General features: G+C 45.5%; 1 protein-coding gene across 3 annotated transcripts in view; it reads right to left on the reverse strand.

Moving 5' to 3' along the window:
* JMJD1C (jumonji domain containing 1C) overlaps positions 1-17,960 on the reverse strand; it is a 166,657-nt gene that overhangs the window by 55,345 nt on the left and 93,352 nt on the right. For 2 of the 3 annotated variants that reach the window (XM_074154804.1, XM_074154803.1), the window contains exon 3: positions 3,223-3,336. The exons of the other annotated variant lie outside the window; for it this stretch is intronic. In XM_074154804.1, coding sequence (XP_074010905.1) covers positions 3,223-3,336 — 114 coding nt within the window. The remainder of the gene's footprint in view (positions 1-3,222; positions 3,337-17,960) is intronic. 3 annotated transcript variants of the gene reach the window in all.

The raw sequence follows: 17,960 nt of genomic DNA on the forward strand, positions 1-17,960 counted from the left end.
ATTGAAACATGTTTATTTATGTGAAGAACAGACATGGCATGGGAATCCGTGGTTCACGATTCTCCAAGGAGTCCTGCCAAAGTCTCTTTACTCTTGTTCTGGAAGAAGCACTTCTGGTAACGACAGTAATTTAGTTCTTTGCCTACTCAAACTTCATTTTTCCTGCCAGGACTAAAAGGATGCCAAGTGTGCTGTTTTCTTTGCCTTGAGCAGTTGTCACCTTTAAACTGGACAGCACCACCTTATTCATTAAGCCCTTTAGTCCCAATAGTTATGTTAAACAGCACTTTGTTTTTTGATCACAACTCATCTGAGCAGAATTCATACTAAATGCTCTCCTCTGCTGCTGCGTACGCAAGGATGGGAAAACTTACTCAGTAGTTAAGAATTGTATCTGAAGCGAAATGGACTCTTCCCACACAGATTCAAACTTTGTTAGTTTTGGCAGAAAGGTACTGGAATTTTAGGCACTAACAGCAAAAGGCAATAAAAAAAGTGTTTAGATCATCATGGTCTCTAAGGACTTCATATTGAAAATGTACAGCCATGAGAGCTTAAATCAAAACTAAACACATTTAGAAAGACTCAAAATTAACTCATCTCTGCAAAGAATGGTTCCTCAGTTCTGTTTTCTGCTCAAAAGCAGGTTAACGGTATTCCAGATCAAACAAGGGAGCAAAAAGGCTTTTTTTTACTCTTTTTAGAAAAGCATATTTTCAGAGGAAGTTTACCAAGGATTTATAAAGGACCTGTTTTCATGGCAAAGAAAAGGAAGGCCTTCCAGAAAAAAAGGTATAAGTAAAAACTACCCTACATTAAGTGACTGAAGGCTAGAAATGTGATTTTCAGCGTTAACAAAAAAACCAAGCAAAACAAACGAACACAGCCTATCCTCCCACGTCAGGTATCTTTCAGGAGAAAATAGTCTCATAATGAACAAGTTAATATTTCTGTCTAACACCGCTGGTACTTAATTCAGTTAGCAGAACTTAAAAAATAGTTCCTGTTCTCTTAAAGACATTATCACTCACTGAAGTTCTTATCTCTACAATTAACTTGTAAAACTTGGCAACGACACATTGCTAGCCCTGCAAAGAGACATGCCTATGAAAGCAATTTCTAAAACTTCTTCTAATTGTTCAAATAAAGAAATCTTTATATGATGAAAGCTCAATGTTAGTTCACGTATCTTCATTCATGATCTGAGCAATATCCAGATAAAATGCAAATTCTGGATGTCATAGTACTTAAAAGGAATCTCTGTCAACAGCCTTCTCATAATGTTAAATAAAATAAGCAGACAATTTAGGTATCTGTTGTCACCAAACTAATGATTGATACAGATCAGTAGCCTCCATCTCAGGCTTTAATAGGTAGCTTTTTTCTCCATGAGCTGGGGAAACAACCTGACCTCTCACACAAGAGTTGCCCTCTACAGTCAAAAACAGAGGCCAGGAGTTAGGGAGACCAAACTTGTATCTGGAACTATTTTTCACAAGCTACTATTTGTACCAGGTTTTGGTCAATGCCTCTTAAAACTGAGGTGGCTAATGCTGTTAATTATAGTATTATCTACTAAGATATTTTAAATCTAGCTGTCCGTATGACACATTTTCAAAACCGACACCTCCAATTTTTATGCACCTTTCCAAATGAAGGTGCTTCTATGTCTAATATTGTATCAGTACATACTCCTCAAAGTGAAGGACCTAAAACGCATATAGTGTTGGTATGTTATTGCCAGCCAGGCCTGGCAATGGGATTGTTTTACAAAAGGCAGTCCTTCTCATGTATTCAATTTGTTTTGCTCAGCTCATCTTGTAAGAAATGATCCATTGCCAAACGGAGACTGATTACTGTTACTGGAATGAACGTTATCAGAGACATGATCTTGATAGATCTCAGGCAAAGGACAGATGCTAGCACAAGCATTTGCTTTTGTAAGATGAATCTGGAAGACTGCGTCTGTACTCTGAGGGTGAATTTACACTTCATGGCTCAGCTGATTTAAGAGGTCGCTGCTGCCAAAGGAGGATATCCCGCTCTGTGTTGCGTCACCCTGACCCCCTCCCGAGGAAGCCACAGCACTCGCTGCACCCTGGGTTAATCCAGCTCAGCTCACTAACATCACAGGCTCCCCCCTGCTCCTGTTTTTGAAAATCATGGTTATGGTGGTTTAGAAGGCTGAAGGCACCAGCGTGGGGTCTGATAGTGGGAACTGTCCTTTGCCGCAGAGCCAAGCTGTTCCAGCAGCTTGAATCATAACATGTAACCTCATCCTGATGAGAAGCGTTGAACTCGTTTGGCTTTCCCACCACAGACACATGAAAGCACCAGCCCTTCCACAAACTGAACCTCCCTCTCCTTTCCCCAGGATTCTCTCAGTCACTTCTCTTTTTCTAGCTCTATATTTGGTATTGGGAAAAAAAAAGCCTTGGTGAAGGAGGAGGGGAAGAAAGGGTGTCAGGACAAAATTACATAGCATTTATTCAGGGCCATCTGTTATTCCAAGTCTCAAAGTACTATTTCTGTATCACCGCAATGTACCACCCCAGCCGTAAGAGAGAACTTATGGCTATTCTAATTGCAATCAGTTCAGCACTTGAAGTATCAAATGTTTTTCTGTTTGTCACAGAAGAGATTTTTAGACCTTTGAGGAGGGGAGGGAGAATCATTGTTTTTCTTGTTCTTTAAATACACACACATTAATACATTAACGTGTTTCTAATTAAGGAAGAATGCATTAAAATCAAGATATTGGAAATTTTAGCAGGCTTCAAAACAACAGCAAGAGAAAGTATTTTCTCTGTTTAAAAAAATTAACAATTTCTGCTATTCATTCTCAAAAAACAGCAAGTCAAATATCACTGTAGCAGTGCAAAGACCTAAAAACGAAAGCCCAGCTTCAGAAGGACGCATACTGTCTTTTATTTGCTCTACAATTAATGGTACTGATTAACCTTTAAAGAGGTCAGGTATTTTACTTAAAGGTGGTTCAATAACATTAGCTGCATGGTACTCCTTGACATGCTCAGATTCACTAGAATTAGATACAGTATCCAACAATCTTTCACAAAACAAGCAACAATCTCTGCCAATAATCAATAGGAAATTGTTCCTGTAACACAGAACTTGACTGTAAAATGCACTTAAAAATAATAAAACACATGGATTTTAACTCAGCAAAATGGACAGCATTTATACACTAACCAGATTTCTTACCTGATAGGGCTGAAAGGCACTATCTTCAGTTATAAAATCCAGCTGTTTGTCCACAAGGAATTCTACTGCAGTAATTGAATTGTATACACTTTTTCCAACCAAGGGCTTGAATGTCTATTGGAAAAAAAGAAAAAGAAAAGAAAATTAACCAATTAAAAAAAGCTCAGCACATCAAACCCCCAGGACTGTATAAACACTGACGTAATTCTTCCATCAAAACAAGTTAAAACAGAATAACAAATTACAGAAGAAAAGGAGGATTTTGTGTTTTGTTGTTTTTCCTTTGTGCCGTTGATGGAAAACCAGCTAGAAAAGGGAACTACACCATACATTCTTCCTTTCCCTCATTGTGCTTGAGCAAGAGTGTTTACCACAGAAGCTCAAAGTACAGGAGCACGATTATATCTTAAACATACAGCTTAGCACGCAGCTCCTCTCTTTCTGCCTGCAGGACTAGCTAGCGCAGTGGTAATTACACTAAGGACGCTGAAGTGGAAACCGACTGCAGACGTGAAAACGCTCCCTCCCTTCCTGTTCTGAAATCGTTCACCTTGCCTCGAGTCAACCATCTCATTTCCCTGCCCGTCTCTGCATCTGTTCTGACTGCTGCCTGCCGCCCCCGCAGCCGCGCTCCTCCCTGCAGCAACCGGCTGCTCCGGCGCAACGGCTTCGGAGACGACAGTGCCTGGTCCCGGGGATTTTGCAGCAGGGCCAGGTTTCCTGCTTCCTCCCACGTGCTGGGGAAGCGGCGAGGGGCCATCAGCCATCGGCCGATGGCTGATGGCCCCTCGCCGCTTCCCCAGCACGTGGGAGGAAGCGGCAAGACCTCCTGGCCCCACTGCAAAAGGGGAGCAGGGAATAACGGGCTCTGGATGCCTCCATACAGTCTTTGCCAGAAGCACCCTGCCTCGTCCAGACGTGGCGAGACGCAGTAGGCGAGCGGGGAGGGAGCCATGACTTCAGCGGGTCCCCTTCCCTGCTGGCTGGGTTTCCTGGAACAGAAGCGCAAGGACAGCGTGACTGAGTGGGGATGTACCGAGAAGGGATGAGTCAGGTGAAAAGGAAATCCCAGCGGATGGAGAGGAGAGAAAATGCCGGAGTCTGAAGACAGACGGGAACAGCAAGAGGAAGGCACGGGTGAACAAAAGAAAAGACCAGCAGAAAGAACACGCAGGATATAAGGGGAAAAAATATGGAGGGGCAAAAAAAAAATAGAGGAAAGTTATTCTAAAGGACATTAAAAAAAAATAGTAATGAAGGAAAACAGGAAAAGAAAAAGGCCTTTTGAGACCGATTCTAAATTTAAAATGTGGGAGGAAAAGACAAAGAGGAAAACAAGGGCAGGTCAAACCACATGAAGCATCGTGCAAATGCTACAGTAACATCTGCAAGAGGCCGCTATCGCAACAGGACATCACTAGCTCCCATGCAACACCCCGCAGCAACAGACCCCAAGTACTTACAGGGGAAGGGCAGGATCACGGTCGCCTATTTACAGATGGTTTACAGATGGGGAAACTGAGGCACAAAGCAATCCCATAACTTGACAAAAGCCACCTCAGCAGGGCAGTGGCAGAGTCAGTGACCTGCCCTCAGCCAGTCTGCAGGCAGCGCCTAAGAGACGCACTCAAGGTTTTATCAGACTTCATTACCTACTTTACAAAGGTGTTGCCTTGCGATTAGGCTAAATATAACTCAAGCCTCTCAGGAGCTTCAGCTTTGGCACTTGCTAAACAGATGAGAGAATGACTTCATTGCAGATACACAATACTTTCTAATAAATACATCCAACTCTACAAATTCTCAGATTTAATGCATTGCATTCTTGTTTCCATTTTATTTAAGGTTTCACTTCAGCTGTTACCCTTTCTCATGCCAGCAAGGAAAAAAAAAAAACCAACCCTATCAGCCAGTCAGCCATCTCAACAACAGGGTAACTAGATGAAAGGACTGCAGGGGCAGGAGAATATGATAATATGCTAACTACAGAGTCTGAATAGTAAATAATTATTTAACCTCTAATAGTTAAGAAAGGCCCTTTGCTCTTGCATCACTTTTCTGTAATGGATCTTGTATTGCTAATGGTTCGAGTCAAGAGAGGGTGGAGTTCACATCATGAAATTGCAAAGTGTTGAGTATATAAACTCACAAGCAAACTCTTCTTTAGAAAAGTCAATGTTGTCATCTTTCAGTTCTTAATTCGCCCCCGCATATTCACATACACTGTTCTACTTTTTCCACACTGGCTCCTTTCTAACTTTCTGTGCTATTATTCAGGTCAAGAAACACGTTTCCGACTACAAACAACAGGACGTACCACATCATTAGCCAAAACGAAACCGTGTGGAATGCGGCTTGCAGTTATCATTCAGGATTCAGACAACACTACAGATTAAGGTACGTGTCAGCCACCGTTTTATCTTACTGCTGGTATTAAAAGAACTAGTTCCAAATATAGATCTGTGAGTGCGATTATTCTGAGAAATGTAATGCCTTCTCATTTGCTTTCATAGATCTAAGCCTCTAGACAGGCCAACGCCCCCAAAATACACATGTGGAGGATGCAGGCTATCCCACAAGCACAGAGGAAAAATATGTAAATAAATAAAGCAAAACTACGCCATGTTACACACCTCTTCATACGCAGATGGCTGCTCGGCTGAATACAACTTGAGATTTTACAGACACTATTGGAAAACATTCCCACTATCAAAAAACAACAAAACTCCACCCTTTAAAAAAAAAGAGAAAAGAGAAGGCCTTCTTAGGAAAGCAAAGTCCAGACTCCACCAGCTCCAGGAGATAGGCAGGCCACCAAGGAGATATCCAAAACGGGAGAGGTTAGGGATTTGAAAAATCCTAGGACAGAAGACATGACCAAACTTCACACCACGCATCGCATATGCACAAAGAAAAACAGAGTAAGAGCACAGCAGGCAAGAGTCAGCTACTAGAGACAAGCATGCGAGGCATGTAATGACATGAAAATAGATGCGAGAAGGTCCAACAAGCTCCTTGCAGACTTCCAGAGGAAGACGCTCCCTCTTTCCATTCCCAAAGTGGAGGACAAATCTAGGGAGAATCAGGCATACTGGCTGAAACCAGGAAAAACTGAACCTCTTCAAAGAAAAATCTCCCTTTCAAACTTGCATAAAGCTTCCTTTTACCACCTACATTAACACAACTCCCTGAAGACCACAATTAAGCAAAGGACTCAAGCACTCAATTTTAAGTGACATATGACTTTTTAAGCAGCTGCTTGAAAAAAATCCCACTTTTATTCGTCCAAATTTCCCTGCTTGCCCAAAATAAGCTCTACGAACACACACACACTTTGGTTGCTTTGCTACCAAGATCCCTGATACCGAATAAAATATATTTCTTACTCTGTGTCCGCCCCCCATCTCCGCATGATTTTACCCCAGCTCATGCAAGAAGCAACCTGCCTACAGGAGGCATCTGGCACGGAGACTGAGAAGAAAATTTGGTTTCGGACCTTCCAGAAATTTTTAGAACAAATTTTTAGAAAATATTAAGTACCTCACTTCACAGCAAACAATCTCAAAACTATTCCATGGCACTCACCAAATACTTGTGAATCCAGCAGATTACTCACGGACTGCTTTTTCTAACGCCCAGTAACACGACTCATCTATTTATTTATTGTCTCAAAAAAAAAAAAAAACCACCACCAAAAAAAAAAAAAAACCCATGGCAACCACAAGGCCCCGCTTTCCCGAGGAAGCCGTACTTAGCAAGCACATAGTGCGTTTTTATCTCTGCCTAATGCAATTAAAGCAGTTGGAGACGTGGTGAGCCGCCCCCGCCGTGCCAGCAGGCAGTTCCCTGGCACCGGCCGAGGCTCCGGGAGCCTCCGCAGCGCGGTGCTGCCCGGCGGTGAGGGTGACAGCCAGCACAGGGCCGGCTGCGGCACACGCTCGGGTTACAGCCCGGCTCATCCCGCACGTACTGACCGCTTCGGAGCCTGCTCAGCTTTTTTTTTTTTTGGGGGGGGGGGGGGGGGGGGCGGAAGAGGGGACACATTTGCCTATGCACATACACTGCTTTGCCCTTTTTTTTTTAAAAAAAAAAAAAAACTCTACAAAGGAATTTATACTGTGAAGAGAACAGGCTAAAAATTTATTCAAGAAAGCGATTCCTAAACTAAAACCTACAGCGTTTTAGGTTTTCCTCTTAAAGCCACAAAAAAATGAAAAGGCCGCGTAAACTTGATTTATACGTGCTATTCAGCAAACTTTTCCACGTATTGTTCTTTAGCCTCGCTGTTTAGTCTGCAATAGCGCAAACATTGGCACCTCTTCATTATGACACTTAATCATTAAACTTCAGAATAGCTGCAGCTCTCTTCCAACGCCTGTTTGTTGCCATGGTTTGTACTCAAAGGCAGAATTACCGGGTGGAAAAGAGCGGAAGACAAATAAGGCAGATCCGACATAAAAATCGCGCATCGAGTTCTCTCCTTTGCAGCCGCAGTACTCTGCCTGCCTTCCCCACGGAAAAGCCTCTTCCCGGCCCAGGCGTTACGACGGGCGGGCCCTTCCCCGGCAGGGCTGGCGGACCCCCAAGCCGGAGGCAGGAACCGGCGGGAGGCGGGTGCGGAGCCGCCGCCCCCGGTCGTGTCCCCCCCCCCCCCCCCGTGGAGGCGGCGGGGGTGCCGCATGGCAGCGACCGTGACCGCAGCTGTTTTGTAACGGCGGGGCTGCCCGCCGCTAACGCCTCAACAGTCAGCGGTAACGGCACAAATTTAACCTCGCTAACACACACACACACACACACACACACCCCCCCAAAACAAACAAAAAAAAAACTCAAAAAAACCCACCACAAAAAACAACAACCAACACCAAAAATTCTTAAACTAGGTTTTTTCCCCGATTTTCCGAGGCTCCCGCGGGGCAGGAAGGTGTCCCCGGTACTCACGGTGTCCCCGGCCCGTCTCGGCCGCGCACAAAGCCGCCACCGGCCGCGTGCCGCGCCGCGCCCGCGGAAGCCCGCGCGTCACGTGCGCCGCTCCGCACACCGCGGAGACGAGAGGAGGATGGCGGGGGGGGAGGGGGGGAACGGACGGACGGCACCCCCGCTCCGCCCCCGCAGCCCTGGAGGGCAAACAAAGAAATGCGGGCGCCCCTCACAAAGTTAAAATGTCCGCGGGGGGGTGACCCGCGGAGCCAGCCGCGGAGGCGCCCCCCCGTCGAGTCACGGCGACAGATTCTCGTGTCCCCCCCCCACCCCGGACCCCAGCCCACCACCCCCTCCTCCCCCGCCCGTCGGTACGCACCTCGCTCTGCGCCCCGCGGCCCGGCCCGGCCCGGCCCGCGGGACCTCCGCGCCCGCCTCCGCCTTTGAACTCACAAGGAAAATGGTTCTCGCCGCGCCGCTTCCGGGTCGGGCCGGGCCGGGTGGCCGCGCCGGGGGCGGGGACGGCGGAGCTGGGGGAGGAGGCGGCAAAGAGGAGGAGGAGGAGGAGGAGAAGGAGAGCTCGCCGCCCGCCCTTTGTGGGGCCGGCGCGGGTTAGCGCGCAGCTGGGCCCGCCGCGGAGGCCCCGGCGCGTCCCCGCTGCTGGGTCATGGCGCGCTGCCGCCGCCGCTTACATAAGGGTGCGCGGTGCCGGCGCTCTGCCGGGGCGGGGAGGAGCCGGGAAGCGCCGATCCGCGCCGCCGGGAGCCGAGCGAGGGGAGCGCGGCGGCGGGAAGGGGCGGGGAGGCGGCCACGTCTCGCGGGGGCGGAGCGGCGGGCCACGTGTGGCGGCGGCCCGGGAGCCTCCCGCCTGCCAGCCCGGCCCACGCCGGAGCTCGGCACCCTGCAAGACCCGAAACCTGGTCTGTGGCCTAAGTCCATCCCTCCCGTCCTTTCCCCGGGTCGAGCGAGAGGAGCGACCCCCCGCAGGGCAGGGGACGAGCCGGCAGCCCTTGGCCGCTCCGCTCGCCGGGGCCCCGGCGGGGACAGCGAGAAGCCTGGCAGGCGCTGGCCACCCCAAAGAGCATACTTCACCCGGATCCGCAAGTACTTACAGCCCATAAACCGATGCTAAACCTTCTCAAGCACAATTTTTTTTAATTTTCAGCATACAACCTATTTTGTTCTTGATAACAAAAAGAAAAAAAGTCCACCATAAAACGCTTTTCCCAATTGTTGAACAGAAGTTAATGGCACTAACCAACTAGTAAGCATAGTTACATAAAAACATCGATTCACCCGAACAGTCCAGGGGGAAAAAAGTGCATGGTGCACTAATGAGAAAATGGTTTCCACTGAGAAATTTAGCAATCACGCCTCCCATGCATTCCTTGAGTTTAGCTCACATACACAAGCATGGATAGGAGAAAAAAAAAGGGAAAAAAAAAAATCACAAGGGAGGTTGGGATAGAGGCATTTATTTCCTCCGAACCCTTTAAACATAAACAGCTGTACATTTTTTACTTCATGGAAAAAATATAAAGCGTGTAGTTTGCCAAGAAAGTATGAGAATAATGGGAAATCAATGCATGACTACCTCTCTGTTCTCATCTTGAATTATTCCAAATGATGTAAGCTTGAAGGTGTCCTGGAATGCCATAAAATACTGAGCTCTGAAATAATAAAATATTTAAGTACAGCTAAAAATTAAAGTTGAACTGGAAGGCTCTCTAGCCACCACGGACTTTTCTCCAGCAACTGGGTTTCTTCCACAGCAGTTGGTGACAAGCAGGGCAGGAACCGAGCTACCTGTAGACGGTTTTTGTGTGCTACCCAGCCTACGCTCAAACCACCTAGCTGCAAAACCGGATTTTGCTTTGGAGGGACACTAGCAGAGGCGGTTTATTGTATTGATTTTCCCTTTTAAGTGGTCTTCCAGCCTGGCGAGCCAGAGGCGGCTGAGCAGCCTTATATGGCAGCAACACTGCAGTGCCCTGAGCAGCCTCCATCTATTCCTGACCACCCAGGCCAGACAGTTGCTCCTCTCGTCTCCGGCACCCCTGTGCACAGCCCCTCAACCAGACCAGCTCGCCCTCAGGGCTGGCCAGAGAAGGGCCTTCTTCTACCACCAGCAGAGCACGGGGCTCGCTAACCCCCTCCACTCCCCCAACACGCACCCCCTGCCCCAGCCAGGCCACACTAGGGCTGCACTTCCTCATCGCCAGAGAGAAAAAAAAAAATTAAACCAAACATCGTTAATGACACCATTTTGACATGATTTCCTTCCCGTTCCTTCTTCTCCGCACCCTACCTCCCCCTGGGGTAGGGGAGAATAACACCTCAGCCGCTTTCACTGGTACTGAGAGAGGTGATGCAGTAGCAGAGACCAACACACCCCTTTATTCCATGTTCGGGGCCGCAGTTTGCGCTGCCTTTACCCCTTTGGCGCAGAATGGTGCCCACTCTCTGCCACCAATCAGCAACAGGGCAGCTTGTCCAGTGAGCGGGGCAGTCCCTCACAGATCAGTTGTTCAGAAGCCTCACCACCTCTAAAAAAATAAAACCGGACCCATCAGTAATGGCTGACACAAGAAAATATCTTGAACTCAGGCTTTGCCAAGCAGTCAAGAATTTTTCCCAAATCTAATTCTGTACTTCCATAATCTTCAATTTATCTTTTAAACCACATTTTAGATTCCCTTCAAGAAGTACTGAACATCCCAAAGATGTACTACTACTTCCACAAAATGCATACCTCTCCCTAAGGTTTTGGGCTTTTGTTTTCCCCATTTCCCTCAACTACGAGTCCTGACGCTAATGGTGATTTCAGGAAGGGCAAACAACTCGATTATGCCTATTACCCAACGCAACAGACTTCATGCGACCATTAAACTGATGGTGCTGTGATAGCTGTGCAGTACGTACCGCAACTGTCAAAGCAGGCAATCCTTAGTAACATCCAAGACAGACACTGTTAAAATACAAATCACAAGACCGTCTGGAGGACAGGAAAGTTTGCCCGTTTGGACAAAGCTTTATTAATAGATGGCAACTTAGTAACAAAGAATATTAATACCCAGTGCAGCACCACCTATTCATTACCACAGAGGGATTTTGCTAAAAATTCTCAAGTGGCACCAGCTACGCGTGGACTATTAACCCAGCAACTCTACTTCCAAGGGTTTCACTTAAAGACGACCTCAGTAAAAATCCAGTAAATGGGAAAACATCTTTTGAGAGTACTAAAAAAATAAGGAAGTTGCTATTGGTGCAATTGCAAATGTTAAGTATGTTAGGGCAACATAAAACAACATTTACATCATTACAAGCTTATGAAATTTACCGTAATACGCATGTGTGTATTCTTAAAAAAACACAGATTTGCCACGTAAAGGTACTAACACTGATTTTTAAATAACAATTTGAAAAATTACTGTCTTAAGACTCCCAAAGCCTATGAAAAATACTGCTATCCAAGCTCAGTTATGACATTTGCAAAATACTACACTTTTGAGCAGCTTATTTAATAGTCACATTATTTTAGCACCGCTTCCAACTACTGTTTGCTTCGTCTCACAATCAGGCCTGAACTCTGTCAAACAAGCCATACTATAAGCTTGCAGGAACAGAGCTGCCTTTGTTCTTTGGCACTGCCAGTCCCCTATGGAATCAGGCAGCACACTGAACTGCACTCGGCAAACAATCCCTGACCTTCAATTACTGTCTTGGCTCCCTGCCACAGGATACATGTATTACTGGCAACAGTGTGTGCCCTATTTTGCAGATAATCGCTAGGAACTACAGATAATCATGAAAATCGACGGAAAAACGCACACATACCCTTCCTAAAATCGCAGTCCGAGCTACGACTATGGCAAAGCCTTACTCCGGTGTGCCGCAGCAGCACGCCCCGGGCTCAGGCTCAAGCCAGCCATGCATGAGGGGATGGCAATACTGCAGGTTTTGTATTTTTAGAGACCGCACAAAACATTCCAGGTGGTGTATGGCTTCGCCTTCCTCTGCTGGAGGTTTTCAGTTTGCTTTATGTTTGCTTTGAGGCGGAAGGCGCATCGGGTTGTGCTGGCACAGTTTTGCAAGAGCTGCTCTTTTTGCCTTTTCTTTTTCCCCTTTAAACCGCTGGCAGGTTTTTCACTCGAGCGCCCCAACACAGAGGGGACGGGCTCAGAGGGGCGGCGGGTGCCTGGGCAGGGCTGGCGGAGGCCGGCGGGCAGCACAGCCCCCCGCAGCCCCTTTGTTGCCAGGGCTGGGGCCAGCTGCAGCCCTTGCGGGCTGGCCGCCAGCCAGCGCCTGGGCCAGCAGCCACTGCCCTGCTGGGAGGCTGCTGGCACAGCGCTGCCAGAAACACCGCAAGGACATGGGGAAGCTGAAGCGCACACAGAGTGATAGGGTTTGCTGGAACGCTCCTTTTGTTTCCTGAAGGCAGGAAACCCCTCTAACTGTGAACCACGCTCCTTCCTCGCACCGCACCCGAGAAACCCTTGTGTGCAGTGCTGCTGGCCAGGAAAAAACACACGGAAATATTGCGAATGAGTAAATATTTAAACTCTAAAAGAAATGAAAGTTATTTAGATCAGTCCTCATCATTTAAATTACCGTTTTTACACTTTTCTTCTTCCTGTGTGTGCTGCTCTACGTTTGCTTAGCAAGCAGAACTGTTTCATAGTGATACGCCTGCAGAAATAATACAGTGTAAGAGCAGAGCTACGGACAGTCCCACATTAGGGGAGAAATTAACTTTCTGATTACGCATTTGTGCAAACCAACTGAGTAGTGTACTTAAGTGCACTTAAGTGCAGAAACCAAAGTCCAAAGGAGGAACTAATGCGTGTGAAACAATCATTACTACTAAGGCTGCAAGACGTAAAATAGAGTCACTGGCATTTGCACGCCAGCTCATTCGGCAAATTCTTCATTTAAACTCTCCTTTTAGGTCATGGAGGTGGGGAAATCTCACTTGGAGGCGTGCAGATATGCAAGAACTTCACCAGGCCACCTTTAGCAATTTTTCAAAATTGAGAAGCTGAGGAACATGAGCGACAATACATACACTTATGTATCAGCGCTAACCAACTTCACAGTATAAGTCAAACTAATCCAATTTAAAATATGGTTTCTATCTTTGCAATATTTTCAATCAACTTTTAAAATCACTTTTGTCCTTCCCTGGGCAAGCACCATAGGGTTTAGTGCTGCATGCATCAACATGACTGTGCAATTTTCCCCATTACTTCATCCCCATCTACTTCATCAGACCAGTACTGTAATCTCAGCTCTGGGAATAAACTCTGTTAGTAAATTTGCACTATTTTTGTGGCTGAATTGGTGTCCCTGCTGCAACAGGAGACCAATAATCTTGGTAAAAGGAAAACACAGAAGCATGGCATTAAAAAAAAAAAAAAAAAAAACATCATTGTAGGCAATAGTATTGCATGACTTCTTATTCACTGGAGTTTGCTGCCAGTGTTTAAATGATTTGCAAACTTCAGAAACCACAAATTTTGAATATTCAAAAATAAATTCAGAGTAAGTTGCTTTCATATCTCCTGTTACAAAACCCCAATATTTTGTACAGATTCAACTCTTTTTTCAGGTCTATGTTACCCAAATAGTATTTTTTACAATTGCTGCCCCTAGTTTCTTTCCTTCCTAGCCCATTCTATACCTTCCCTAAGTCAGTTTCTATTAGCAGCGTGTCGCTGACGTTTGTCTCTCTACCTAGCCTCTGCAGTATGCCAGTTACAGACACAAATCCTTAGACTTGGAACCTGCAGAACAGTGTTCTAACTCCAGATTTACATCCAAAGATGAAATACTGAGCAGCCTCTCAGGCATCCCTTTGTGGATGTCTGTCATCTCAAGCCCAGCACCGTTGTAACAGACTTGTGTTTTCCTATGCCCTTCTCCCTTGGTTGGCTGAGCAGAAATGCTGTGACCCTGCCACTCACTCAAGTCCAGTAACATCAATGTCATCCTTAAGTGTCACCAGCTCACTCTCACTTCTGGGTTCAGGTTACACGAAACTCTTGCAGATCTTTCTTATAAAGCTTATAAAATGTGTTTTTCTACCCATTCGCATAGTTCAGAGCACCAGCCTACACTCATCCTGCATTTTGATTACTGAAGCCTCCTTTCCTCTAGCCTTAATAAACGCATACCTGTTCAGATTCACTCAAAACGCTGTCACAAACACCTCCAGCCCACAACGTCCACCCTTTGCACTCCTTCCCGCAGCAAGTCCCATCACATCAAACTGCACTTTCAGAAACAGCATCTCCCAATCCTGCTATCACTCATTTACCAATGTCAGGAACAGCTTACTGGCAACATTTGCAAAGCTGATTCATTGACATCTTTCCATTTTCTCCTTAGAACTCTGCTTTGCTGTACTGACTTCTGGAACCTTGACAATGGCGTGGCCACTTCTTTATGAAAGCCTCATCTTCCCTCACAAGCAATGCCTCCTATTTCCCACTGCCTGTCTCCGTGTGTCATCTGCCCTTGACTTACTCTCAAATTTTAACTCCGTGGAGAAAGGAACTCTTTTCATTCTGCATTTGCTCTATAACTAACTGCGCAATGAAATCCTGGATGTTCATATGAGTTTTCAAGTGTCGTGGTAACATGCCACAGCAGTCATTAACCTTGGGACTGGGTTCTGTCTTGCACAAAGCAAGCACAACGGCTTCAAGATCATGATGTTCTTACCCACACTCCTTCTGCAATATTCATCAAGCCCTTTTTAACTTGGGTGCCATCCATGTTTTTCAGTATTCGTGCTTCTTCAGCCTTCTTGCTTCCCTCACAATAATGCCAAACTCCCTCCAACTCATTTCTTGGCTTTATTCTTTCCTTCCAACCCTACTGCCAACATTCACAACATTCTTGCATCCTTTTCCCCCTGAACTGACTGGATGTAACATTCATTTACCCGGCCTCCTTCCAGCCTCACCTCCAGAAAAACAACCTGATTGAGAGCACCAGCTTCGGGCTTCTTACATCCACGGAATCGCTGCTCTTCTGATTCAGCATCCGGCACTGCCTCCCTCTCATACTTCCCACTAACTGAAGTCCATTACAGAACAGGACTCCACCTTTCACCCTCCTACTACTTCCTGCCCCTCTCATGCTACATTCCCAATTGCCTCTCTGAAGCACATCTCACTTCCTGAGAGTCACCCAGATTTAGCTTTCATAAGGTCCCTTTCTGGTTTTATTTCCCAGAGCTTAAATACCGGCCTCACCTTTTTCCATCTCACCCCCTACATCCTTGTTAACTTTGATTTACAGAGATTTTTTTATTTTTTTTCCCCAATTCTGCTGTTTTTTCAGTTCTTCTGCCCAGCCACTCCCTGTCTTTCCTTTGTCTAAGGCATCTTATTCACCAGCTTAGTCAGCTTCCTGTCTCTTAAATGGACTGTATTTCACTTTGCGTTTCTCTGTTTGCCCTTCTCCAAAACAACTTGGGTGCATCCTCACCATGGAAAGCTTGGCTTCCCACTGCAGTTTGGGCTCCCTGATTGCTCAGGCTGCCTGCAAGCCCTTCGGTCCAGGGCTGTCCCTCCTGGAAGCAAGCCACCGGCTCCACTGGAGGCGAAACGGGGTGTGGTTCTGAGGGAGCCTCACTCCAGGCATCACTTCCTCCGTTACAGCAGTGCTGAGAATGCACCCATGCCGGTATTTTCCATTCCCACAGCCCTACGACAGTATCCAAGTGACTCTCGTAATATCAAATGCTCCCCATATGCCTGTCGCCACACCCAGGGCATGCAGCATATTCTTGACATCACGCTATAAAATGGTCACTTGAGTAGGCTGTAACAACTCAGTTAAGTAGAAAGTCTCTACAGGGAGTAAATTGGCTCTTGAAACTAAGCTAGGAGTAGGAAAAAAAAGATATGTTGAACAGGAGCTCCTGTTTGGAGCTATCTGGAATAACAAAAGCCTCAAAAACATACAAAAACTGAAGTATAAAAATCTTGAAAAAATATCCACAACAGAGAGCAGTATTTTAGAAGAACACATCCTGTAGAAACTGAAAGAGGGAAATACCTGCTTCAGATTATCATATGAATGAAATTGTTATACATAAATTCGAATTCCGTTTCTAAGAAGCAAAAGACTCCTCAAGGCTGTTCCTCCAGGCTTTGAATTTAGTCCCTTTTACTGACAGCAGTATGTTTCACTGTTTGTCAGGCAGAATAAGAGCTGTGGAATAAGCACCTTCAATTTGCAATATATTCAGAATGGGTTTGTTTTTTTTTTTTTGGTGAATAGTTAAAAGGCTGCAACTTCTATTCCTTCCTCCCTCTCCACTGCCACTGACTCCAAAAAATCAGGAACCCCATTTGACAGTTCTGCAGACTTTTTATCTGGCTATCTCTGGATTCCCTTAATATAGAAAGGCTATTGAGGATTATTCTTGTTTTGGATTCAGTGCCTCTCTGCTCTCTCAGTCCCAGCTTGTTTGGAGTAAGGTCGCGCTTGAACATTTCTGTGTGTTTTGTGATACATCCTCTTTTACATCCTAAACATGTACACTTTAAGCATAAGAGTATCTTATCTTAAAAGTATTATTTTCATATTTCCAAACACTGACGTAAATATTAAGCAACATCGATGCATTGTGTTTTAATTATCTTTGTAAAACGCTCCACCTTACTGAGACAACATGCTGGTATATACTCCTCAAATAAAAATATCAGATTGTTCACCTCACCTTTGTGTGTCATGTAAGCAGTGATAGATATCATCTAGTTTCAGACGATATACAGAAACACCTTTTAACCTTCTTCACCAGTATTTTTTCCTGGTATGATTGTTTTATAATCATATTGTGACTTTGTCAGACTTCCGACACTGAGACACGATTGCTAACACACTGGTTTGATTCCTGACTCTATAGTGTAAAAGGTTTGGGAGAACTCAAAGACAAAAACCTTAGAGGCATAAACCACCAAGAAGTCGAGGTTAAAAGTTTACACTTGATAATAAAGTGTGGCGGAACAGACGGGGTTTTAGTCAATATATCCGAGCATCAGGATAATGCTGAAATAACGGTGAAACACCATCAGTTTATCTAGTAAACAAATTAGAAAATAACCTAGATATGATAATGGATTCCCTCCCCCCCAGTGTTACTTCTAGACTCTTGCATCTGCCCTCCTACACGCTTGTCCAGCAGCAACATTGATGGACAAATACTTTTTTTTTTTTCCTTTCAGGAAAACACAGGACAGATGGTGTTGAAAGTATTTCTGAGATAACAAGTTTTCCGCTTTTTATAAATTCACTCATCTTCAAACTGTGACAGCTGTGAGTTTAAAGATAAAATCAAAATGATCCAGATCTTGTTCATCTCCTTTCTCTAGGGTCCCTGAAAGGTCACACAAATATGTCTCACTTTTAAGTTTCCCACTAAATGTGAAATGCATTTCTTTTCCAAGTTGAAACTTAGTGGCCTGTTAGAAAGAAGCGGTGCACCCCTCTGCTTTTTTTCAAGTTTCTGTCTCAGGCCTGTATTGTGAATCCAGGATCTTCTGGATCCATTTGTGTAGTATATGAGACAGTATTTACCTCCAAGATCTATTTATAGCACAAATTACATTCCCTCATTCCTCCCATACATGACAATGTTGCTAGCCTACATTACTTACTCCGACTTAGTCCCTCGTGTTAGACAGTACTTCTACACACTGGTTATCCTCATCATCCTCCCATGTATTCCGGTCGGTTTGAAATCATCTTTCTCCACCAAAGCTGACCAGAATTTGTAAGTTAGTTTAAAAGCACTCTTGGGGCGG

Source organism: Numenius arquata, chromosome 10 (assembly GCF_964106895.1).
Source record: "Numenius arquata chromosome 10, bNumArq3.hap1.1, whole genome shotgun sequence".
NCBI classification, from domain to species: domain Eukaryota; kingdom Metazoa; phylum Chordata; class Aves; order Charadriiformes; family Scolopacidae; genus Numenius; species Numenius arquata.